This window comes from Leucopleurus acutus, assembly GCF_964270905.1.
Source record: "Leucopleurus acutus genome assembly, chromosome: 10".
In the NCBI taxonomy this organism is placed as follows: domain Eukaryota; kingdom Metazoa; phylum Chordata; class Mammalia; order Artiodactyla; family Delphinidae; genus Leucopleurus; species Leucopleurus acutus.
This window is the reverse complement of record NC_139153.1, coordinates 32,777,320-32,804,311: the sequence shown is the minus strand read 5'-3', so window position 1 is coordinate 32,804,311 and position 26,992 is coordinate 32,777,320. Positions and strand designations below refer to the sequence as shown.

General features: G+C 41.7%; 2 protein-coding genes and 1 pseudogene across 4 annotated transcripts in view; all 3 read right to left on the bottom strand.

Annotated features, from left to right (window-relative positions):
• The window catches only part of ARF4 (ARF GTPase 4), a 1,077,785-nt gene that overhangs the window by 458,829 nt on the left and 591,964 nt on the right, over positions 1-26,992 (bottom strand). The gene's annotated exons all lie outside the window — the stretch shown is intronic.
• The window catches only part of ARHGEF3 (Rho guanine nucleotide exchange factor 3), a gene marked incomplete at its 5' end in the record, with an annotated part of 270,965 nt that overhangs the window by 133,450 nt on the left and 110,523 nt on the right, over positions 1-26,992 (bottom strand). For both annotated transcript variants that reach the window (XM_082849015.1, XM_082849012.1), the window contains one exon: positions 8,599-8,661. In XM_082849015.1, the coding sequence (XP_082705141.1) occupies positions 8,599-8,661 (63 nt within the window). The remainder of the gene's footprint in view (positions 1-8,598; positions 8,662-26,992) is intronic.
• LOC309967450 (oxysterol-binding protein-related protein 9-like) lies at positions 24,859-26,685 on the bottom strand (annotated as a pseudogene). Its single transcript has one exon. The product of its transcript is annotated as an oxysterol-binding protein-related protein 9-like (transcript).

Genomic DNA, 26,992 nt, shown 5'->3' with positions numbered 1-26,992 from the left:
TTTTCAGAGCCTGTCCAGATCTGCATTTGGTAACAGTTTGGTTTTTAATTGTTTGCACAAGAAGATGAACTGTAAAATGGTAATTTAATATTATTCACACTAACATTAAAATAGGAAGTGTCCACAGGTACTTTTTTGCATCTACCTTACTACTTGCTCTGGAATATGAGGATGGTCATTGTTTGTAACTGGGAAATACTGGAAACAACAAAAATGTTCCTCAATGGAGAGTCACGTTAAAATAAACTATGACCCATTTGTCTTATGCAAAAATAAGCAGCAGCTAATACAATGAGACATATCCTTCACTAGGCGAATGGATAAATAAACATGGTATATCCATACAATGGAATATTATTTCCGTGATTAAAAAAAAAAGAAATGAGTTCTCAAGCCACAAAAAGACATGGAGGAAACTTAATGGATATTACTGCATGAGAAAGCCAGTCTGAAAAGGCTACATACTGTATAACATTCTGGAAAAGGAAAAAAGATCAGTGGTTGCCAGGGGCTGGGAAGAGGAGGAGATGAATATGCAGAGCACAGGGCATCTTTAGGGCAGTAAAACTATTCTGTAAGATACCATAATGGTGGATATATCATCACACATTTGTCAAACCCACAGAATGCACAACACTGAGTGAACCCTAATGTAAACTATGGACTGTGGGTAATAATGATGTGTCTATGTAAGTTCATCAGTTGTCACAATGTACCACTTTGGTAGGGGATGTCAATATGAGGGGGAGACTGTGCACATGTGGGGGCAGAGGCTATGTGGAAATTCTTTGTACTTTCTGCTTAATTTTGCTGTGAACCTAAAACTGCTCTTAAAAAATAGACAATTTAAAAGAAAAAAAAAGCAAATTGCAGAGTAAAACTAAAAATGACAACACATGTCTTTACAAAGCCATCACAAGCTAATTTTTATAGCTGTATCCATCTATATATCTAAATATATTTAAATATCTGGGAGGAGACTAAATTGATAACCATGATTATACCAAGAAGGTAAGTGGGACCGTGGATGGTTAAGGGGCAGTCAGCTCTATCTCTGTTGTCTGATTTTTTTTTAATTATGCAAATATATATGCAGTGTTGCTTGTGTAATTAAAAATAATTTCTTTTTCTTTTAAAAATACTCACTTTATAACTTACGATAAAGTATTCAAAAGTAAATTACAGGGCTTCCCCGGTGGCACAGTGGTTAAGAATCCGCCTGCCAATGCAGGGGACATAGGTTCGAGTCCTGGTCCGGGAAGATCCCACATGTTGCGGAACAACTAGGCCCACGCACCGCAACTACTGAGCCTGCACTCTAGAGCCCACGAGCCACAACTACTGAGCCTACGTGCCACAACTACTGAAGCCAGCGTGCCTAGAGCCTGTGCTCCGCAACAAGAGAAGCCACCGCAATGAGAAGCCTGCGCACCGCAACCAAGAGTAGCCCCTGCTCACCGCAACTAGAAAAAGTTTGAGCACAGCGATGAAGACCCAACGTAGCCAAAAAATAATAATAATAATTAATTAAATAAATTTTTTTAAAAAGTAAATTACAGACATCATGACAATCTAAATACTTCAGTATTCATCTTTTAAAAATAAGAACATTTTTCTACCCTAAAATTATTTTCCAACAGCAGAAAAAGCACAAAAGATCTTCTACTAAACTATTGGGGTGATTTAAGTCACCTACTTCAAAAAGCCAAGCTGGTCTCAAAGGAAAATATAAACACCAAGTATAGAGAACTGATTTAACGGTTATTGCAAGGTCTTCCTAAAAACATTATCATCATTATCACCATCCCTTGCTTTTATATAATGTTTTACATTCCCCCTTTTAAAACACTAACAACCTCGTATATAACAGGTCAAATCGATTATATTTGTTGTGTTTTTTTTAAATTTTAGACATTTGAATTACTAAAGTAATACAATACAAAGCTTATCATAACAGATTGAGTATCTTAAACAGGGATTCTTAATCTAAAATCTTCCAGAGTCCATGGATTCAATTCAGTGAGCTTGGATGGAAAAAACCACATCTTCAGTTTTACTAACAAGCAAAATGTAGCATTTCCTTCCAAGCTGAGTGGAGACCTCAAATCACAGAAGCATTAGCAGACCTGTGACTTTGTCACCATGGAAATCACTATGTTTTCAAATCACAGTGTGGATGGCGTGGGTATTTCAAAATATCATTTACTCTTATCATCTCATGGAAGGTATATTAGTTATTAGATTTGTTGTCAGATCGATCTTGTTACTTAATGCATTAATTAAGAAGCACACATGCAACTCTTACCACAAATTTGTTTTTAAATATTTTGATAACTGTATTTCAGTACAACTGGGTTTTGTTCTAATCTTATGTATTTTAATTTAAGCACATATAAATAGTCTTGAGGGTGGGAAGGTTCATAGGTTTCACAACATGTGAAAGGTTAAGAACCCCTGGAACTCAACCACCCCTTCCTATAATCCCATTCTCCCAACGTAACCACTATCCACAATGTACTGTATGTTCTTCCATGCTTATTCTTTCATGGGGACAAATATATATATAAATCTAGAGGCATAATTTATATAGTAATGCGCTCTGTAATTGTGTTTTACACTTATATTTTGTAATATATTTACAAGTCTCTATATAATTTGGTCATTCATGCTGTTTCCAGCTTTTGGCTATTATTTAAAAATGCTGTAATAAAACTCCTCATATACATCTCTTTATATCCTGGTTTTTTTTTTTAATTTCATAATCAGTTCTATGTATGGGACACTGGTCCCAACAATAAACACCCTCAAATTTAACCATAAAATCAATTTTGTATTATGAAATCAACAGCAACAATAGCTAGTATGTTTTGTGCTTACCCAGGGGCCAGGTACTAAGTGCTTAACCTGAATTAACTCATTTTAATCCTTACAACTCCAAGGCAAGGCACTGCTACGACTTCAGTTTATAGGTGAGGAAATTGAGGTACAGACTGTTTAGTCTCTAAGCTCCAAAGTTTTTAATTCTGATAACAAATTCAAACAAATAGGTATTCTCAGAACGCAGGAACCCTCAATAATCATGGGCCCCATCGGGGTCACTGAAGGGGGCAATAAACGATGATGGACACTTTGTTACATCATTAACTTCTGAGAGTGTGTCCTGAAGCTCCTTGGAATTTTTTTTGTCACTGTGCTTTTCAAGAGGTGGATCACAGAGAAAAGACCACAGTGAGTACACAGCGAAATGATTACAGTCCACAACCTAATCAATTAGGCCAAAGGCATGATAAAATGTGCCTGTGTCAACAATAAGCACATCTGCCATCAGAGACTTGGGTTGGGACTCAACATAGGGTCTCCACTACCTTAGGCCCAAATAATTTCGTAGGCAGCAAGAGCAGATCATAAATCCCAAATAGAAAAAATGCCATCAGGTTAAACACAGGTATGTGCTACTGACAACCTAGTCTCAGGGGCAGGCCTGGTCTCCTCGGCGATAAGAGCATTATTAAAATCTCCCACATAATTCATCAAGACCTCACGCTGGCCAGGGCAAGGCTAATCTCCCCAGTTAGCAAGTTCCAGGACAGACCAAGAGAAACAAAACCACAGAAATGGTATCTTTTTTAATTATCTGGACTCTGCTGAGCAGAGATAATATAATCCTGCTGCTGTTCCATGTCTAGTTTAACATATCCTAGCAATGAAATGTCATTTAGCTTCATTGAGACAGGAAAGCTTCCCCCTCTATCAGTATATCAACTCTTGCGCTTTGAGCGTCCATATAACAGGGTAAGTAACTGGAAAGCACAGGCAAGGCCTGGGCTCTGCCAGGGGCAACAGAAGGGGCTCCTCCTAAAGAGGGGGTGTAAGCAAATGTCCCATATAAAGTTACACTTAGCAAGGGACCAGCAATACAGTTGCAAGAGTGATGTGGGAGAGAAAACTGAAAACAATCCCCCATTCTGAGTTTCCGTACAAGACACTCAGCTGCTCTGAACTGCATTTCCACCTTTCACTGCCAGAAGGGGTATAAACCTGTTCACAGGTTTAAAAAAGATTAATTCCTTTTTAGCCAGGAATTTTATATTTTATCCTACTGATAAAAGATCACACAAAGATATTCTTGGATGCCCAACAGTGTTATTTATAATAGTGAAAAATTGTAACTTATTTAAATATCCACGGAAGGACTGGTTAAATAAATCTGATGCATCCATTTGACAAAGTATGGTTACTTAAAATAATGTTCTTGAAGAATATTTCAGGATGTGGTGACACGATCTCAATATAGTAAATGGAAAATACAGGAATAAATTAATATGTGTTATGATATCAATTTCTTAAAATTGTGTGCTTATATAAACTTTAAAAGTCGGTTGAAAATATATGTGTCATTTAGGGATACATGTACGTAGCAAGTTTATGGACAGGGAAGGTAACAATAAACATTAAACTCAGCAGAGAAAGGGGTTTACAAGGGCCTGTGGCGTTGTTGTTAAGGGCATATTTCTTGGTAGCTACATGGAATTTTACATTATCCTTTATACCATTTTGTATGTCTGCAATATTTCATAATGAAAAAGTTTTAAGTGAGTGTGTGTATAATGTCAGGAAGGTGATACATCAAAATGTAGCCACTACTTTTGAGGTGAGAGTATCAGTGAATTCTATTGTTCACATTTTCCAAATTTTCTACAGAGAACACATATTCCTTTTTATCTTTTACGGTGTTTCTTCACGGGAAACTATTTTTACTCCCACACCAAAACTCATATGTTTTTTGATAAAGGATGCTTGGTGCTAAGCAGTGCCCTGCGTCAGGGGCACGCCTGGCTCCTCTGCCAAGGGCCTTTCTTGAGGGAACATGAAACCCAGCTCTTCCCTCAGGCATCTCTCACCCACTAGAATTTAAACTGGAAAAGTGCTGTGGGGGAAGCGATGTCCCTGAAACCATCCCACTCATATCCTCTGATGTGAGAGGAGATTTGTAGGCGGCTGCTGGGAGCACTCTCCACTCAGCAAGTTGTTCTCAAAAGTACTCAAAAATATAGTTTGCTTTTTTTTTTTTCCCCCCTGGAATAGTTTGCGTTCTATCCTGCCAGGAAGCTGGGGGCTCAGCCAGCGGATTGGATAAAGTGGTGGGAAAAAATAGACACCAATTATATTGTCAACTAGTGTGGACTCTCCAGCCGCAATTCATTTTTCGCCAAGTGCTGGAGGTGGAGGGTGGGATAATAATTCTGCGGAGATACGTCACCATGCCTTAAGACCCTTCCAATTTCCTTTTTAAGAGGAACTCCTAACGTGGGGTCTTGGCTGGGCTCCCTGGGGCCCATGACGTCACACATCAATCCTGTAAAATTTTCTGGAGCCCAGTGCTATCACCAGATTCTCAAAAGAGTCCATAACACCCCCCACCCCAAATAATTGAGGATCCCTGTTCTGTAAAGATAAGCTCTTTCCTTAGCTAACCCACTCCTGTTTGGTCTCTAAGCCCGAGGTCAATAGGAGGTTGCAGAGGAGTTTAGAAGGAAAACTCCCTTCCAGGTACCTATCAGAATTGTCATCTGACGCTTTAAAATAAAGCAAGATGTTAATGGGAATGTTTGGTGTTATCATCACTCAGACACCTATATATGCTTTTTAATCAAAGGGGGAAAGTTTCTGTGCTAACATTTCCCAACTTTATGTCACAGATATAGTTATTTAAGGCGGGTATGTGTGTTGAATTCCACATACACATTAGGAAGGCTCACTGGTTTTTTTGGTTTTTGTTTTGTTGTTGTTAAAATTCATCAACCAATAAGTATTTACCAAGAGCTCACTGTGCAGCATGGGGCTAGGACTCAATGGAAACCTGACCATGATCCCCCAAAGACCCCTGTCCCCCATCTAGCAACTTCTTGTTCAAAGCACACATATGGTGAACATCTTTCCACTTATTAAGTGGAATCAAAATTGAGCATTACTAATATTACTTTCCCAAACCCTCACATCCTCCAGTATGAGTCATCCATTGGAACCCACCTTTTTTTCAGATACTTTCCACTACACATAGAAACAGGCCCAAAACAACTCTTCATTAATGCTGCTGGTTAGTTAAGGGACCGTGACTACCGAATATCACCATTTAAAAAGCACCTTTAGGGAGACTACAAAGCCATTTATCTATTAGAGAAGTTAATTTATTGGACTCAGATATTTATTTAGACATTGTAGCCTTTATGGCTACAATCTTCTCGTGAGTGGTTCCACCCACTGCTTCATTCAATTCAAGTCATCTCTACTGAGTGCCTGTTAGGTGCAAGGCACTGAAAATTAGTGACACTTCCTCCATGGCTACATTTGGATATGTCACACATCCTGTCATCTCCATACAGCTTGGATTGTCAGTAAAACTGCAAAACACCATTTTTCATGTCCTCCAACAACTTCTAGGATTCTTCTAAGTTTTATAATGATTATAATACTATGTGACAATATTTGGAGGAAACTCTGCCCCAGTTCTGGAATCTATTTGCCAAGATTCAGGAAAAATGTCATGCAAATCAGAAAGGAGTTTGGCCATAGCTGACTCCTTGAGCACAAAGGCAGACTTCTTTTCCATAAAAGTGTCTTAACTGTGACAAAACATGATATGAGATGGTTAGAGAGACAGAGGGAGAGAGAGAGAGAGAAGGACAGAGAGAGGGAGAGAAAAAGAGAGAGAGAAATACCTTCTGCAGCTGCATAAGGAGAAAAGACATCAAATTATTCATTACATGAGCTTAGATGACTTTGACGAGAAGGCAAGGTCATGGATGCCAATCAGCACAAAAACCATATCACAACAAGTGGTTGCAAATAATCCTTTCATATAAGAGAGTTTAGTGGTTCTTTGAGTAAAGCTTCTAGAGACATGTTTCCCTGAAAAATAAACATAGTTGAGGAAAAGTGTATAATAGGCATGATCTTAGAAATGACCTAGATTAAGATCTTATTAAATCACTACACCTCCCTGGGTTTCTACTTCTTCATTTTCAAAGTGAGGGGATTGGACAACATGATGGCTAAGGGCTCTATATATTCTGAACATCAATGATTCTAATAATTGCCACAAAATTGAAAACATTCAAACACCAAAAAGTTGTTGCCAATAAGGGAAGTTCCAAAGACTTCACTTGTCAACAATAAAACATTCAGTGAGTAGAGTAAAACCCAGAAGACCATCATCTTTTTTGTCCTGTTACCATGGCAACCTAATAACTGGTCCAACTCCATCAACCTGATGGTCTAAACACTGGAACAAACACCATATGGTAAAATAAAGATGTGCAAGTACATTAATGCTAGCTCAGGCTCACTCCATGATGGCTGTTTGCATCACAGAAAACTCTGCCACAATTAAAAATAACTAAGAGAGCACTGTTATATTGGTAAATAAATGTCATCAGATGAGAACCCAATAATCTGCGTTCAATGAAGTTTCAAATTTTCACAATGGTTTTAGAAGACTTGATCTCAAATCTATCTTTTTAACAGATGAGGCCCAGAGAAGGAAAGTGACTTCCAAGGTTACATCATTAGTTATAGGCACAGCCAGGACAACGACCCAGTTTTTAATTCTTAGCATAGAAGCCTCATCTCACAACAATGACTTTCGTGGCCTCTGTAGAGGAGAAAGACCAGGGCCTAATGTTAGATGGATACACTGTGCACAATGATTAAACTTCAAGGGAGTGTGAAAGATGAATAGACATGGGGACCCTAGGGAGGGTTCCCCCAGCCCCTGGATGATGGGAGCATCAGAAGCTCAGGTAGGCTTCTCAATCGTGTCAGTAGGGAGACAAGGAGGCCATGCAAAGAAAGCTACTAAAATTAAGCATCCAAGGATGTGGGCCTGAAAAATCCAAGAAAGCTTTTAACCTCAATCCTTACTAGCACACAACTACCAGGTCACTTAAACATCTCTTGCAAACTTCTGCTTTTAAAGGAAAACACAATGAGGTTAACATTTGGTGGGTGCCTAGTATGTACCAGGCAATGTGCTTGGTAGTCTCACTTTTATTGTTTTGTTTGATCCTCTCAACAATCCTGTTAGGTTAAGTCTTCTCCAGATGAGGAAACAGAGGTGAGGATAGGGGTCACACAATTGTTAAGTATAGAATCTTGATTCAAACTAAGAGCTGTTGAATCCAAAGCCACTCCCTCAGCCATGTTGCTAGAGACTTCTTCTGGCCTTTGAGCCACCAGATGCCTGAATTGGGCCAACCTGCCAACTTCCCCCAAAGGGGACAAACATCTGGTCCATCTTCTGGACCAAGCCTCTAACATGGCACAGCAGCATTTATCTAGATTCTACACAGATGTACTGACTTCATAATTCATTTTATGAGAGAAAAGACACAGGCAATAAACAGCTTGGCTTTGAAGTTTAAGTTGGCAACACAGCTTTCTCCAGTAAAATGAAATGTTTTTTTAAAGAGAGTTTCCTCCCAGGTTGCAACTTCCACAGTTGGATCCTGCCAGCCCACTTAAAGCACACAGCATATTAACAAATACATTCAGAGATGAAAAGTATTCTCATGGCAGGGACACAGGAAGGACTGTACTTACACTTATATCAAGACTGCAAAGGCTAATGGCATCTTCATCCTGGGTGCTCTGCTTCCGTTTCCGCTGTGAAACAAACGATAAAACAAAGTTCAAATGTAAACAAGGATTATGGCTTTAAGGAAAGAAAAAAATGCCATCAAATAGCACGTTATCCTTATCATTTCTACCATGTTATGCAAAACCTTTAACCAAGCTATGTAAATGAATAGTTCTAAGAAAGCCTAAGAAATTACGGGAAACTATTAAGCTCTAGGATAATTGGTTTGCATTATTGTTCTTATTCATGCTGCTACAGTTTGTTTCTCTTTAAATTTCCGTTTTTTTCCCTAAATGTCTCTGTATATCAAGGCTTAGAAATTTAGACATAAAGTTCATATTTTTTTAACTTGGAAGAAGAGATTAGACTGGAAAGAAAATCTAATTCACTTAAAGATACTCCATTTTTAGAGCTGCTTTGTACTTGGGTAATTTAAATTTGTTCTAATCGTCCAGGGTGCTGATGTAGCACGGAACCAGAATGCTGCAAAGAACCTTAGACATCTTCTCCAACCTTCCTATGTTCTAGCCATAAACACCAAGATTCAGAAAAGTCATTATCTGAACTGAAGAAAATTATATTTGAAATGAACTTATGACCAAGGAAGTCAATGAGGTTGGGTATGGAAAATACATTATCCTCTTTATAAAAAGAAAAGAAACTCCATCCATAGACACAATAAAGCTCTTCAAAGATACATTCACCTCTCTTCTATATCCCCAGCTTAATCAATCAGGCAAGTATTTCTCGAGTCCCTAAATTTGTGACTTGCTAAAGCTACCAAAGGACCAGAATTACTGGTATGAGGTTACAGTGGAATCCAGAGATATCTGGAGTCTTCAACCCCCAAAGAAGTCCACCATCTCCTCCTCTTCCTCCTCTATCAGATGATGAGTGTGAACACAGGCAGAGACTGGAAAGCAACCAGAGCTGTCCTTGTCTGTCTCACTAGAATTGTTCTATTATTTCTTCACATCAACAAAAATTTGTTGAGCATCTGTTATGTGCTAAGTCCTGTGTTTGCTCCCAGGAATGCCAAGATCAGCAACTTCCACAGTTAAGGAACTCACATTCATGTAGGAGACACAGACTCTGATGTGATTATAATGCAGTAAGATCCAGTTATCCTAGGGAAAGTCACTTCACTTGTCTGAGTCACCCTTTCTCAACTCTAAGGTGGAAGTGATAACATTAGCTTTTATTCACTAAGGGGGAGGAGTAAATACAGTAATGCATTTTAGAACTTAGCAGAGTGCCTGGTGCATAGTAGGTGCTCAGAATGTGGGTTGGAGGACTCTGGAAGCACAGTGAGGGAGTAATTAGTTTGGTCTTAGTGGGATCTGGGGATATCTTCTTAGAGGAGAAGGCATTTGAATAGGTCTGAAGGATGAATAAGAGTTTGTCAGACACAGATGTGGAGGAGACTGGGGCCTCTTTTTCTGTCATTACCTACATAGACATTTAAAATCCCAAAGGTGAACATGGTTCTATCCAGAGTATGGAATGCTAGATCCTATATATTATTCCACTTGAGCAGTGTAACACTTTAGAGATCCAATGCCAGGAGCCAAGATCCTCAATCAGCCATTCTGAGACAGTGTCCAAGAATCTTCATTAACAAGTTCACCATGTGATTTTTAGGGAGTCAAATACTCTGCTCAGGGGTTCTGGGAGGAGAAGATGCTGAGAGCCGCTTGCCATTTTTGAGGATGCTTCATGTTTGTGTAGGGACATGACCCATACTGACTCATAATCCAGTTACAATTAAAAGCAGCACTGTGCTGTCTCTGAAGCCAAGTCACTGGCTTATATTTATATGGTGACTTTTGGAGGCATGTATGGCAAGGGATAGTTCCCATTCTATGGATAAATAAACTGAGGTCAGAAGAGATAAGCAATCTGTTCCAAGTTACATGGCTACAGTGTAACACTCTGAATCCAGGATTCTAATTCCTAGGGCAAAACCCTTTACACACACACACACACACACACACACACACACACACACACACCATTTAAAGCATGCTTGGCAAATAGGTTACAACTCATTGGACATCCGGAAATGTCTGGTAGCATATGCCTGGAGTGCTGTACTGAGAAGGATTCCACAGCATAGCAAATGAGAGAAGGCTGCCATCAATTAGTAACATGTGCTGGGGTAGAAAAGTGGGGAACAGCTGCGTTGGTGACCTGCCGTCCGGGATAACCTGTACTCTTTCCTGAGTCTGGCTTCTCTTGCCTTGAGAGGCTCCAGAATTATACCTGGAATCTTGGAAAATTCCATGAGAGGGCAGAGGCTCTGGGATGTTACCTGTAAAGTGGAAATAACGCCCACCAGGTCCGGCTGTCCTGAGGATCATAGATGATGTGTATATGGCACCTGGAATGAGGGCTGGCACATAGTAGGGGCACAATAAATGGTGGCTCCCATTACATATTACCCAAACTGTAAGCCATAAAGATGAAAACCACTACCTGGTATTGTCAGATTATGGAATTTTATGATGCTACAATTCCATTTCGAGCACTCAATGATTTTGCCAACATGACAGGTTAATAGTAGCCTGTTACCCCAAGAGGCCCACGCTGGTGAAGGAAAGGGGACACTAAGAGAGGCTCTTTCCCTCACGGGCACTCAGCTCTCTTGAGACCAACTCAATACATCACCCAGGGCTTGAGTGCAGCCTCCTAAGCACTAACCCCAGATGTTTCCAGGCACTCCAAGTGTCAAACCCAGGAGACAAAAGTCCTCGAGTGGCCTTTGAAATTAAACCACAGCCAGTTAATCTGGGATAGAATGATCTCCTCAAGAAACCCACATATTTTGTAAAATATAATCTGCATGGATTGTCAAAGTGGATTTTCTTTTCAATTCCCATTACATCGGGTGGTGACTGATCGTGGCCAGCAACACAGAAGGAGCCTGAAGTTTAAACTTTGGGCCCAGGCAAACATTTCACAGTGTCACTTAGTTTTTGCTCATTCGCTCTATGTTTACCGAGCACCTCTGATGTGCAGGGCCCTGCTCTGGGTCCCGGGATCCAGCAGTGAACAAGCCAGGCATGCTCCCTGCCCTCTAATTGGGAATAAAAACAAAACAAAATAATTACAGATTGTGATCTCTGCTGTGAATGAGTCAGATAATATGCTGAGACAGAGACTAGCAGGGGAGACCCGCTTTACAGAGATACTTTAATTTTTTGTTTTCTGGTTTTTGGTTGATCTTCTAATGAGATGTAAGCACATGAAGGCAGGATATAGTCTGTCATGATCACATTCCCAGAACCCAGTACAGTACCTGGCACCTAGCCAACTCCCCCAGAAGAGTATTTCTTGATTTTTGTTGTTGTTGATGTTGATGCCCTTGGCCCTGCTCCCTCTTTTTATTTATTTATTTATTTATTTTTGGTGGTACGCAGGTCTCTCACTGCTGTGGCCTCTCCCGTGGCGGAGCACAGGCTCCAGATGCGCAGGCTCAACGGCCATGGCTCACGGGCCCAGCCGCTCTGCGGCATGTGGGATCTTCCCGGACCGGGGCACGAACCCATGTCCCCTGCATCGGTAGGCGGACTCTCAACCACTGCGCCATCAGGGGAGCCCCCTGCTCCCTTTGAGAAGCTTGTCTTCCTTACCAATTACCCAACTTCAGGGAGGGGGGCACAGGGAGAAGGAATGGAGGAAACCAAACAGGCACCCATTCTGCCAGCCCAGCACAGCCCTTCCTCTGTACATCAGAAGCCATGGACAGATGACCTGGGGGAGTTCCTAGACAGGAAGGACACTGTGTGTGAAACACCTGCATTTACATACTTGGTTTCATGGGTTCTCAGCCTATTTGAAGACCCACAGACCCACCATGTTATTCTTGTCAAATTTACTGAAGTGAATGCACAGTCCACTTCCCTTTCAACCATGAAAAACAAAGCGCCTTGGGTGAGCTCAGTGACTGTGCTGTAGTCTGGGCTCTCTGATTTGGGCACATAACTTTAAACCCCAGTGCCCAGTGCTGAGCAGTAGGTCAATGAATAATTTCTGAATGAGTGACTAAAAAAAGAATACATAAAGGAGGCCAGTGATCTTAAGGTGACACCCTCCCCTTCCGCTAACCACCTGGCTGCCAAAATTAAATCAAAACCTCAAAAGCAAAGATCACTGAAGGCTGAAATTCTTCAACCTCAAATTTCCTTGGAGACTCAAAACATACAAGTTCAAGCTACGATTTTTGCTTTTCAAATAAGAGAGTTTTTCCTTACCAGCAGGGGAATTTATTTTCCTTAAAATATATAGACACGTTAAAAAAAAATTACAGCTGTTCAGACATTGGTCCAAGTGGGATACTGTGATTTCCACTCCTCCTATGAGAAGGAATGTCTGTTCAAGGGTGAGGCACACCCATGACTAGGCAGCATCCGTGCACTGCCCTGAACAACAAACAGCATTAGCACTCAGCCTCTGTGCTTTAGGAGCAAGGAATCCAGGATTGATAATACCTCGACTGAAATGAAACAGCCTGCGGAACCAAACCATAAATGAACTTAACAGGCACCTGAACCCTTTGTCTAAACACCTATCTGAGGCAGGGAGGAAAGGCAGTTACAGAGGGGACTGTATGGGAACAAAGGGTGCGAGTGTACCATCTGATTCCTTAGCCCCCTGGGTTTAATATTTGATGGAGACACTTTCTAGAAGTGCTTAGGTGCTGGAAAAACCTTCTCATGCTTCTTGGATCAAAAAACAACCAGGAGGCTCTTTGTTAATTTGCAACAGGGAAAAGTCTTCTGTGTATGTGGATATGAGTTCTGATGGAGATACAGGTATCTCTGGATGGATGAGGTGGACTCTGTTTGAGACTCATTACTGGTGACACCATGCACTTTCACGATGCATCGTTGTTCTCCAGGCCACTCTGTGACTATCTCCTTTTAGGCTTGCCTACCTCCTGATAGCGCAAGGCAGACATCTAAATCTCATCAGTGGGACTTCCCTGGTGGCACAGTGGTTAAGAATCCACCTGCCAATGCAGGGGACATGGGTCCGATCCCTGGTCCGGGAAGATCCCACATGCCGTGAAGCAACTAAGCCCGCACACCACAAGTACTGAGCCTGTGCTCTGGAGCCCATGAGCCACAACTACTGAAGCCCGTGCTCCACAAAAAGAGAAGCCACTGCAATGAGAAGCCCGCGCACCCAACAAAGAGTAGCCCTGGCTCACTGCAACTAGAGAAAGCCCGTGAGCAGCAATGAAGACCCTATGCAGACAAAAATAAAAAATTAAATTTAAAAATAAATAAATCTCATTAGTAAATATTCTGGGAACAATTACTTTTTCTGTGGTTCTGGGTAAGGTTCTCTGCAAAGAGAACTGACCCTACCTGTCCTCAGCTGATGGATTTGCAGAAGAGCTGGCCCTGGGTCCAAACCTATCCTTATTCCTACTAGGCTCAGGTTCCATTCCCTCTAGACCTAAATCTTGGGATCCTTTGAGTTTGTTTTGTTTTGTTTTGTTTTTTTGCGGTACGCGGGCCTCTCACTGTTGTGGTCTCTCCCGTTGCGGAGCATAGGCTCCGGATGCACAGGCTCAGCGGCCATGGCTCACGGGCCCAGCTGCTGCGTGGCATGCAGGATCCTCCTGGACCGGGGCACGAACCGGTGTCCCCTGCATCGGCAGGCGGACCCTCAACCACTGCGCCACCAGGGAAGCCCTCCTTTGAGGTTTTGAGTCTTAGAATCAAAGGAGAATCACCTTCCAATATACAGGTGGAGGGAAGTGGATGCTGGAACTGGGTGTCTGCTATGAGTCAAGCACTGTGCTCACTGTTTAAAGGATTGTTCCTTTTTAGCTTCTCCTTAGCCCAGCCTAAGTAAGCATGGTGGTGTTCATTTGTACAGAGAAGAACACTGAAGCCTAGGAAGGCTTTACTGACTTGCTCACAGTCACAAAATCAGTAAATGCTGGAGAGGGAAGTTTTCTCTACGCCAGCCTGGTTCCTGGTTCCCTGAAATCCCACTGATCCTCCTGCCATCCAGTGCTATTTCTTTTTTAATATTGTTTTAAAACAAAGTGTGTTTTACTTAAATTAATATAATAAATAGTATAAAATAAATTTAAATATTTATTTAAAACAATGTGTGTCTTACAACAATATAAAAAGGCTCACAAGGCATTTACTACATACCTCAAAGAAATAAAGAGCTTAAACGAGACAGACCTGAGTTCAGAATCCAGCTCGATCATTTCTCCTTGCTGTGACCTTGGGCAAGTTGCTCTCTATCCCTTCATTCACTCACAAATATTTATCTAGGATCTACTACGTGCCAGGAAGGTTCCAGGTGTGTGAGATATGTAAGTGTCTATAAAATATTTCTGTAAACTTTGATTTCTTCATCATAGGGTTGTTTGAAGGATTAAAGCAGAAAAAATATTTAGAACAGGGCCGGGCATATGCAAGAGATTAAAAAATGATAATTATTATTGCTACCGTGGTTATTACCATTATTACTACTATTGTCACTGCTGCTTTGTAGTTACGTTGAGAGGCAGGCAAGGGGCGGGGGTGGTATTAGAGATGGGGGATCCTGCAGGATGATGGATAAGAGACTTGGGATGCAGCCTGACCGTCCTCTAGCTACCCACATCACACAGGGTTATAAATGGATGCTCTCTGGATACCTTCAGTCACGTTTGCAGTGTGTTGTTCCCACTTCTGAAACAAAGACAGGGCAAGTGCAAGGCCTGACTTAATTTTAAATGGCTGAGATTGAATTGATTAGTGTTGGAACAGCCCTGTGATTTAATCACAGGGCTTTTCTATTTAATAACCAAGTGACCAGAGCAGCAAAAATGCACTGATGGAGAGAGTGCAGCTCCTGACTTGACAGCAAATGGCCCCTGATTAGTCATTTGTAATTATTAAATTCAAACCAGATCTCAAACCTTTCTGATTTATCTCTGCTGGCAAACAGCTTTGGTGGTTTCAGAGGCTTTGATGAGGGCTTTCATCTGCGCCTTCTTTAGGGAGACATTAGCAAAAGGATTTTGTGTTCTTGTACTTGCCCTTAGCTGGAACTTGACTCACTAAACTCATGCTCGAGCAGGGAGAGGATCCACATTTCATCTCTCCTCTGTCTCAGCTTCAGGGCTGAGTAAGAGAATTGAGAGGGACCCCCTGCTCCATTTTTAATACCTTAGGGTTTTTTTTGTTTTGTTTTGTTTTTTTGCGGTACGCGGGCCTCTCACAGTTGCAGCCTCTCCCGCTGCGGAGCACAAGCTCCAGAGGCGCAGGCTCAGCGGCCATGGCTCACGGGCCCAGCCGCTCCGCGGCACGTGGGATCTTCGCGGACCGGGGCACGAACCCGTGTCCCCTGCATTGGCAGGCGGACTCTCAACCACTGCACCACCAGGGAAGCCCAATACCTTAGTTTTAAAATATCCTCCCTTTTCCAGCATCCAGGAACCATGATCCTTTTTTCTAGACTCTTCGATGTGCTTACGGGGTAGAAAACCTGGAAATCATGGTGTTCTCTGAGCTGCTGGTAAATAAATCTTAACTAACATAATATGCAATTTTGTGCTCAGATGCCATTAACTGTGGTTTAAAGATGCTAGCTGGACTCTAAGGTTATATTTTTGGGTTCACGTCCTCGTCATGCCACTTATTTGTTATAGAAACTTAAGCACATCACTTCGCCTCTCTGAACCTCAGTTTCCTTGTCTATACAATAACTAAGGTTATTGTGAGAGTTAAATAGATCACAATGCCTGGCACACAGTAACATCTCAGTATTAGCTATCACTACTAGTAGCAGCAGTAACAGCAGTAACGGCAAGTGAGAGCAGGGAAAAGAACATGGAGAAAATTCCTCTAATGTATAAAAGTGTACCCATTAACTTGATTTTGGCAGATCAGGAAAAGCCCCAATGATTGCTTTTGGCCACAGAACACCTGGCCTTTAGCTTGTTGGGAAGCAGAGGTGAGGTCACCTTGGCCAACGAAAGGTCTCTGTCTCCCATGGGAAGGAAAAGATGCTCAACCAGGCAGGTCAGAGGCTGGGGAGACCCAGCCAGCCTGCCAGTGCCACCACCAGCCCTGAAATCAACGGCAGCCAGATTCACTCTCATCCCACAAACATTTACAAACCACTTTTCCCTCTAAAACACTCAAGGCCAGGGGAGCAGTAGAGAAGACAGAAAACTTGTCTGTCCAGGGCAGAGCACTGGCAAGTAGATTTTCCAGAATGACTGCTCCAGAAAAACTCCATTATGGACACTCATCTGAAGTGGGCAAGGGGGCTCATCTTCACAAAGGTTTTCAACAACGGAATTTGACAAGAAGCACAAAATCTAATTAAACAGAGCACTTTTTTTCTAAGCCTTCTAATAATTACTATTATTATACATTGTTTTCTTCCAATCTCAGGCGCACTGAACTGGATTAATCACAATCCTTGGTTCATAACACACTATTATCACTGGTGCCTCCCTGGCCCTCCTTTATTTGCTAATTCACTTATTTTTACCAGCATAATGAACTCTTATTTATTAAAATTATTCCCATACAGAACTGTCTGAGGCCCTTATCAGCAAAAATATTACCCATATAGTTTAGGGAATGTCCAAATAATTGCTTAATTTCTAAGGAATTACTCCATGTAACCAAACAACTTAGATGGTCCAACTGTACAATTCAGATTCAAATGTGTTTATTGCCCATGATAATATGGGGAACCTGATTTTACAAGGAGAGTTCTTAGTTCTTCACTCATGTTTGGCTGGGTTCCTGCCTTTTCCTATCTAGAGAGACCCCAGTGCTGGTAATGCCTTAGCAGCCACAGCACCCCATGCATTCCTGAGCAGCACCCCAAATACTAGCAGGCAGGCATTCATCCACAGGAAGAGAAAGGCTTCCCTTCGGCCACTGGTCTCTGGATCATCTACTCCTGGGGGCAACTTGCCACACGAAGCAGAGATGGAACATGCTGGAGAAATGGACTGCACCTGCTAAGCCACTCTGTAAATCCTGACAACTGATCAGAACATTCCTTTAAATAAAAAAAAGATTCCCTGGTAGAACTATTTGGTGTTGTCTAACCAGACTAGAACTCACAACCTGAGTTGCTAAAGCTTAGTTTCTTTATGGCATATTCTGGCCGCTTGAAGCAGTCCCTTCCTTCCCTCCCTCCTTCCCCTCGCTGGGTTTAAAACAACGATCTATTAGGAATCCACTGTATGCTGAGTGCTTTCCATATATTATACCTAATCCTTACAGCTTGGACAAAGAAGTTATTACACACGAGGAAACTGAGGCTTAAAGAGTTTAAATGACTTGATTAAAACTGCTCTGTGAGTGCGTGAACAAAGCCAGGATTTGATATCATATCCAGCTAATTGTGTAGCTGATACTGCTGGCCCACATCGCCTGAGCAGTCACCATTCCCTGGCATGCTTTGGCTTTCCACAGGCCAGAAATGCTTGGGTGTTAGTGTCACCAGGAGCAGCCCTCAACCCATGATGAACTGGAGTTGGTAGGGAAACACCCCAGCTTCCTAAAGCTTGAGGGGACAACTCAGAGGTACAGTCTCTCAGCCTTGACTATGCATTGGAATCACCAGGGGAGTTTAAAATGCTCCGGGGTCCTGACTCCTGCTATCCAGAGATTCTGAACAACAGGAGTTCCGGAAGCTCCCCAGGTGAGTCTATTGCGCAGCAAAGTTTGAGAATCGCTGCCACACAGTCTCCTAGAAGTCCTCAGCAGGATTGAGCCCCAGTTGCCCACAGAGCTGACCTGTTCATGATCACATGCTGTAGCAGCTTCCTTCCCTTCCCTGTTTCTTCTCTTGCCCACTCCTTCACCAGTGCTTCTGGGGATCACTTCCTAAATAAACTACTTGCACTTGTATCTTGGTCTGCTTCTGGGGCACTGAACCTAAGACAAGCTGAACGTGGCTCTGTGCTTCTAAAACTAGCAGTGTACTAGAAGGCAGGTAAAGCCACAGAATAAAAATGGTCCATCAACTTGACTTTGTGGGAAGCGATGCAAGCCATTATTTGTATATTTTAAGAAGAATGTAATGTCAATGGGTGTTTAAAGATAAGGCTGGGAAGAAATCTAAAATTGAACGACCTTCACATTGACTGTCCCTTGTGAAAGACACAGAAAGGGCTGAGTTGGCTTCCTCTCTGATCAGAGGTTGGGAAGAGTCCAGGAGCCAGAGAGAGTCACAGCTTCTACTTCTCCAGGCTTCGCTTCACAGTCTATCCACACACTCCTCCAGCAGAAAGGAGTCTCAACAAGACTAAGAGGAGGCTTTTGTCATTTGGTTACTAATCAGAGACCAAATGCTTTAAGCACAAGCCCTCAGGGCTAACAAGAGCAGACAATGTTACTTTTTTGCATCTCTATTCACCAGGTGAGGTTCATCCTTGCATGGAGAGATTAGACCTGCAGACTTTAAATTAAGGTGAGAAACAACAACTTAAATAGGGATTTAATTAGAGTTTTAAGATGGAAGGTTGGTTTGATTTTTTTTGATCTCCTTGACTGGGTGGTAACATCGGTACTGCTGGAGACTTGTATCAAGAGCCTTAGAGGTGTCAAGGCAGAACGTCATCATCATTTAACCTGTCCCTAGATACTGCAGGCAGAAGGATTAGGCTATATAACCACAGAAAACTTTCTGGAAGATACTCTGACAATATCTATCAGTAAAATAGTTGGTAGGAATAACGGTGGGATATACTTTCACCAAGATCCACACACAAGGATGTTTACTGTAGCACTGTTTATAAGTAGCAAAATACTGGAAACAAAATGTCACCAAAAGAAACTGGTTAAAACTGTGGTCCATCCATATAATATGAAATACTATACAATTAGAAAGAATAGTGTAGAGCTACACAATGTATGGAAGGTCCTCCAGGATATATTGAGTAATAGTAATAATAATAATAATAAAAAAATTGTATGCACAGCACGTTTCCTACTGTGTCAAATTCTTAAAATTAGAAGAGGAAAATACATACATATCTATATCTATCTATTTACATATACATACATACATCCCGATTGTATGAATCAAATTTCTTTCTGTAAGGAAGCACATGTAGTGTTCATTGGAGACAGAGTCTGGGGTAGGAGGAAGGAGACTATCAATTTTTTTTTTTTTTTTTTTCGCGGTACGCGGGCCTCTCACTGTTGTGGCCTCTCCCGTTGTGGAGCACAGGCTCCGGACGCGCAGGCTCAGCGGCCATGGCTCACGGGCCCAGCCGCTCTGCGCCATGTGGGATCCTCCCAGACCGGGGCACGAATCCGTGTCCCCTGCATCAGCAAGCGGACTCCCAACCACTGTGCCACCAGGGAAGCCCACTATCACTTTTTATTTGGTGCTATCATACACTTATATACCCTAAGCATGTGTACATACATACACACACACCATTATAGGCTATCTAGGTACTGGGACAACTGCCTTTTTATTTAGTGGCTGTTATTTCCTTCTTTATATCTCTGTACTAAAGAAAGAAGGCACACCTAAAGTTTTTTAAAATAGATGCATATAGGTAGATTGGAATTGGAGGCATCAGAATGAATTCATGGTTATAAACACACACATATTCGTGCAATGACACCCTAGTAGCAATGAACACACCAAGTGCCCAGATCTTGGTTTCAAAGTACCAGTCTCCACTAACAGGATCCAGAGCTCTTTGGAGAAGAGGCTGATTTTAGGGCTGGGGTAGGGAAAATACAAGATGAGCCTGGAACATGTTGATGTATCAAAAGTAATGAAGTACTCTAAGAATGATGGATGAGACACCAACTTATAGGGCTCTCACTAGCCAAAACAGAGATCCATGACCCCATAATATAAATAAATATAATATATATGATTTAAATAAATGAATAAATAAATGGTGCAGGGACACCTCTTCTGTATAGAACACTAATAAACATAGAAGGGATGATGGAGTTAAAAAATCATCGATGGATGCTAAACTAATGGGTTAACATTTCATGAGGGATAGGACTCTTCCACAGTTTCAATTTCCTTGTAATTTAAAAAGGGAAAAATTGTAACTTTACAACAGAGAAATTTAGAAAATGTCGCCTGAACTAAGTAACCAAAGCTAATGTCACCAATACTGGTACAAACTGATACCGTGTATCCTCTGATGTGATACACAGAGAAAGACACCATATCACTTCTGTCATATTCCTGTGAAAAATGCACAGCTTAAAAAAAGTATTCTTCCATCACTCCAGATATTTTTTAAAAATGCATAATCCGAAGACAGTCATGGAGAAACATCTAATAAACCCACATTGAGGGAAACTGTACAACCTAACCGGTTTCTACTCTTCAAAACTGTCAAAATCAAGAAACACCAAAAAGGCCTGGGGAACTGTTCCAGATTAAAGGAGACAAAAGAATATGTGACAATAAATGCAATGCATGACCCTGAATTGGACTCTAGACCAGGAATAACAACAGCTATAAAATACATTATTGTGACAGTTGACAAACTTTAAAAATGAATGGTGGAGGCTTCCCTCATGGTGCAGTGGTTAAGAATCCGCCTGCCAATACAGGGGACAAGGGTTCGTGCCCTGGTCCGGGAAGATCCCACATGCCGCAGAGCAACTAAGCCTGTGTGCCACAACTACTGAGCCTGCGCTCTAGAGCCCACAAGCCACAACTACTGAGCCCAAGCGCCACAACTACTTAAGTCTGCGTGCCTAGAGCCTGTGCTCCACAACAAGAGAAGCCATCTCAATGAGAAGCCCACGCACTGCAACAAAGAGTAACCCCTGCTTGCCGTAACTAGAGAAAGCCCACATGCAGCAACGAAGACCCAACACAGCCAAAAATAAAATAAATAAATAAATTTAAAAAAAAAGAATGGTGGAGGAGTTAATATATTTTGTCAATGTTAAATTTTCTGCTTCTGATAATCATACTGTGTGAGGATGCTCTTGTTCTTACACTGAAGTATTTGGGGCTAAAGGGGTGTAATGTCTGCAATTCATTCTCAAATAGGAAGAAAAATAATTTACATTTATATGTTAAATATATATATTCTATATCTCTATCTATCTTTAACTATCCATATCTATCTATTTATCTATCTATCTACTGAGAGGTTGATACACAGAGACACAGAGAAAGCAAATGTAAACAGTGAAGGTGGTTAAAGAGTATTCAGAAGTATCTTATCTTAGACTTGCAACTTTTCTATAAGTTTGAAATAATACTAAGTTGCCAACAGTAAAATAAGTTCACAAATAAGCTGCACACTCTCACCACTCCTCAAGAAAAAGACAAGCCCATAGACACTCATTCCTCTTCAGGGCATCTGATATCCACCGGTTGCCCAACTCCAGGGGGCCTTAGGCCCTCAGGGCTCAGCTCTGCAGGATCTGCTAACCCTTGGTGCCTGCAGGCTCCGGGATCCTACAAGGCAGTGAGTCTGCCCAGGCACTTCAGCAGAACTTGGTTGGGTATTAGCTGGGACACAATTCCTTAGGCCTGAGAAGAATATAATTTAAGGCTTGTTTGATCAAAATAGCTCTCTTCCAAACAAAACTGGAAATTCTCACAAGAGGCTCTATTTTTAAAGATGTTTCTCTCAGTAGAAAGAAACAGCTAAAAGGAAAATAACTGTGTAATAGGTAATACCCCTCCCCTCAAAACAATGTACTTGAATATGCCAACAATGTATCTTAATGTAGTTCCTCAGAATGTGGCCTCTGGAAGGACTGGACCTCTCTCCTTGTCCAACTAGAGTTCATTTGCACAAAGGAGGCCACCAGTTTTCAGACTAGTCTTGACTAACTTGAGAAAATGCTCCTGGCAATAGTCTGCAAAGAAGCTGTCAGAACAATAACGTGAAAGCCAGTTACCGTTTCTGATGTGGTGTCTGGAAAGATGTCAACTGTGATTAGAGGGACATTTTCCTTCTGCAGCTGTCTCTGAAAGTGGAGAAGGGCCTCATCACAACCCCAAATTATAGGAGAGAGGTAAAGGGCCGCCAAACCCCAGGGACATGCAGGTATTCAGGGAATCCTTCCTTCAGCAGCACTATCATGTCCTGTCAAGTTTTGAGTAAAAAAGCAAAAGTTGTGATAAGCCACAAGTGGGCTGCAGGGAGGGGGAAAGGACTTTGTGCTAAATTTTCTAATCCTAAATTTTTGCTTCAAAGCCCATCCCAATCACTTTTATCCTGAGGTCTGAAACTGAGATCTGGATTTTGCAGAATCAAAGCATATTCATCCAGCATTTAATCCATTTCCCAGGAAATCAGTGTTTTACTAAGAGTAGAATTCTTTCATGTCCAGATCTTTCCTGGGCACTTCTAAGGCCTAATCCAGCACACAGGAAAAGCTCAACAAATGTTTGTTGACTGACACACATGAACAAATGAATCCAAAATAGTGAATATAAAACTGTAGAATTTCTTTTCAGAAAGACTAAAACATCAAGATGTGCCATCCATAAAATTCCATTTTTGACTCTGGGACCCACAGTATTTCTCATTTCTTGGCAATAGAAATCCAGGGACTTCCCTGGTGGTCCAGTGGCTAAGACTTCACGCTCCCAACGCAGGGGGCCTGGGTTAGATCCCTGGTCAGAGGACTAGATCCCGCATGCATGCTGCAACTAAGAGTTCTCATGCCGCAGCTAAAGATCCCACATGCCACAACTGAGACCCGGAGCAGCATGCATACATGCATGAATGAATACATAAATAAATAAATAATCCAGGAACAACAAGAGACTCAGATGAATGAATTTCACTCTATAGTTTCATTCATTCAACAAATATTTTATTGAGTACTTATTAGGTGCCAGGCACTGTGCAAGCTGCTGTAGATACATTGGTTAACAAAAGAGATATGGTCCCTGCCCTCAGAGGGGACAGAGATGATAAAACAATAAGCAAATAAAAAAGCTAGTTTTAGGGTGTACTAAGTGTTATGAAGAAAGTAGACCAGGGTAATATGAAAGGCTATGAAAGGTGGGGAGGGGTGAAACTACCGGAGAGAAAGGTCAGGGAAGCTTCTCAGAGGAGGAACATTTGAGATGACACCTAAGTGATGGGATGGAGCCAACCAAGCAAAGATGGGGATAGATGGGGAGTTAGAGCTCCTAAAGGCCCCTCATCATTAAAGGTTCAAGTTCTCTCCTTCCACACACAGTCCCTAATGCCTGTTCTGATTGGCCAATGCCCATGGACGTGTGCTGGTTCCATACCTGGTGCCTGTTCTGATTGGCCAGCGTCCATGAACATGATTATGTGGAACAACATCATCTCCTATTAATAAGAGAACTGTACTGAGGCAATTTTCTTTCAAGTTCATGAGAACTGTATTGAGGCAATTTTCTTTCAAGTTCATGAGAACTGTATTGAGGCAATTTTCTTTCATGTTCATGAGAACTGTACTGAGGCAATTTTCTTTCTCAGTTTATTTGAAGAGAAATTAAGGGTGAATAATTTTACTCATCTTTGTGTTATTGTTAGTCATGAACACGGTCCTGAATTTCTCAAGACTTGTTAGTGTCTGTAAGACCCTATGCAAAGTCAGGTCTGGTCTACTTTTTTTTTTAAAGGTTGGAAAAATTACGTTATGAAGCCTTAAGAAGCACTGAGTATAATTAAACTGTAGTCCAGAGTTAGATACAATTTAATATAGTTCAATTCCAAAATAAAAGTTATTGTAGGTGAGACCATGAAATTTCCTAACATGTGATTTTAATACGCTGCGCTAAATTTTCTAAAACAACTCAGAGGAACCAATATTTACAGTAGACGGAGTATTTATGAAAACTCTGGCATCACCTATATTATATACATGTATATATGTGAATATAGATATAGAGAGAGAACCCAAGATTATATGAACTAGGAAACATATGTTGTATATTTCAACAGCAATACTAGAGCGCAGAATTTGAGACTAGGATTTATAACATGGGATTTGGAAAAGGAGCAGACATCTTGTTTTCAAAACCTGAAGTTTTTCTCAAGACCCAAGTCAACATTGTAACTGCCACAGAACAGGAAAAAGGGAAGCTTTTCTCGCTTCAATTGTTCATCTGCATCAGAAAGTCCAGGAGACAGGAACCACTGCAGTAAGAAGGGAGTGAATAGGTTCTCCCAAAGGAAGACTGTTACTTCATTATGCCTCCTGCCCTGGTCACCAGGAGCAAACTTTGCATTTCCCAACCTAATGCTTGGCAGCACCAAGACGTTTCAGTAATGGTTCATCATAAACCCTGCATTCTCCATCTTCATGAAATAACCTTGTCTCCCATTGAATTTCCTTTCCCTTCCTTTCTTGGGCTTCTGCTCTTTGTCTTTCTTCAAGTCTATGCTTGGCTTCAGTTGCTGCATCAATGTCTCTGATTTTTAAGTTGAAAGTGACATCCTTCCAAAGGCAGTGGGTTTCGTACTCATTCTGATCTTCCAACTTCCTCACTTTCTTCTTGATTACAGGCAACTTCTTGGTATCTATAAAAACTACATTTTCCCCTGTTGAGTATTTTGCATACAGTACACCATTCCATCCCCCTTCAATTGAGCAGAAAGACTTCTTGTCATTTGGAGAAAAAATCTCAGCAGTAATTCTGTGCTTCTTGCCCCCATAGAAAGGTTTAGTGTGGAAGACGATATTGGCACTTTAGCCAGTTTTGGAACAATTAATATTGCATTCTCCACCTAGTTCCACCTAGGGCACTGTAAGGATAGACCTTCCATAACCATTGGGGAATGTGAGAATGTAATGTTCATCAGGGTCTAGACACGAGACACAGCCCTGTCCTATGTTGTGCACCCCAATTGACATCCCAAGGAATTGTGATTTGGTCCAGATATGAGCATTGAATTGTATCTTCTTGTTAAAACACTCAGCATAAAAGGCTGAAACTGGTGGATCATGGTTATGCTATTCTTGGAAACCCAGGGAATTGGTCCTTCTGAAACTAGCTCCACATTCTCTTCAGTGTCATTGGTAATGTCCAGTGATACTGAAGGATCTCACCCAAAATGGGGTTGTACGGCTTTTTGGCAACAGATCCTTTCCTTCCTGTGTGAAAGGCTGAGAGGTACCATTTTACAACCTGAACCATTCAGTCTCTGGCATCCTTCTGGTCACTAATACTCACAAACAGGTCCGGATGTGCAAAAAAGTCTGCATACATTTCTAAAAGAGATCTTCTTTCAAGAGTAAATGTTGGAAGAACTACTTTAGTAAGATCCATTCCAAGCCTAACCTGTGACAACAGAAGCATGATAACACTCTTGTGCTCTTCCACCAACCCTGCCTCCCCTTCATCATCTCTATCATCATGTGAATAGAAAAGGTCAGCATCACTTGTTCCATTGGACATGGAAGAATTAACTGATTCCGTGGTATCTGGGCCCTTTAGACTATTTCCTGAGCTGCTGTGTGTCAAGACTGAGGCAGAACCAGAGGAATCTATTAAGTGCTTTGGGGATGAGCCACTCTGATGGAATTCATCCGCATTATAGAATTCATCTTCACTGCTAGAATAAGAGAACTCTGGGACTGTGTTTGGAGACAAGCTGGCATGGCTTGGAGAAGTGAGACTGCTACTAGGTGGTGAGTGCTCACTGCCTGTACTGTTTGGTGTTGGAGTCTGATGATGTCCCAAGATAGTAGCTAATACAGGTCCAACTGGTAGAGAAGATGGATGCTGCTCTGACTTACACACCTGAGTGGGTTCTGGAGGTAAGACGGTCTGGGAGGGCATTGTGTTGATCACAGGTTCCAAGGGACTAGGCTGATATATTGCATCCATAGGATTAATAGTACTTTTAGTGATCTGCAGCAACACAATGCAGTGTTTAATTGATTCTACCATGCTATTTGCTGTCTCTTTGAGAGTTTCAATTTTCTTTCTCTGTTCATCGTCTTTGCAGTTTTGAAGTTTGTCATCAAAAAGCTTTAACTGTTCTATCAAGATCTGTAGGTAAGCATCAGCCTCTGTAAGTTTCTTATCAAAGTCTTGGACACTAGGAACAAATCCTGAATCCAAACCTCCGCAAGTAGTCGTCAAGCCAAGGCCCCCACCCTCTGTGCCTCCAGGGAAGGGAGCCGTGGGCTGCTTCTGGGCACCCCCTCTTCTCCCGCCTCTGCTGGATCACGAGGTTGATGCCTGGTCTACTTCTCATCTCTAACTTCATTCCCTTTGCTCTGCGCTCCAACCTCCCATAATCCCAATTCCTCTTTCCCCATGTTTCCTCTGCCTGGAACCCTCTTTCTTCCTCCGTTTCTCTCAGCCAACTCCTCCTCATCCTTCAGATATCAGCTTGACATCCAAGATAGCTCCAAACCACAT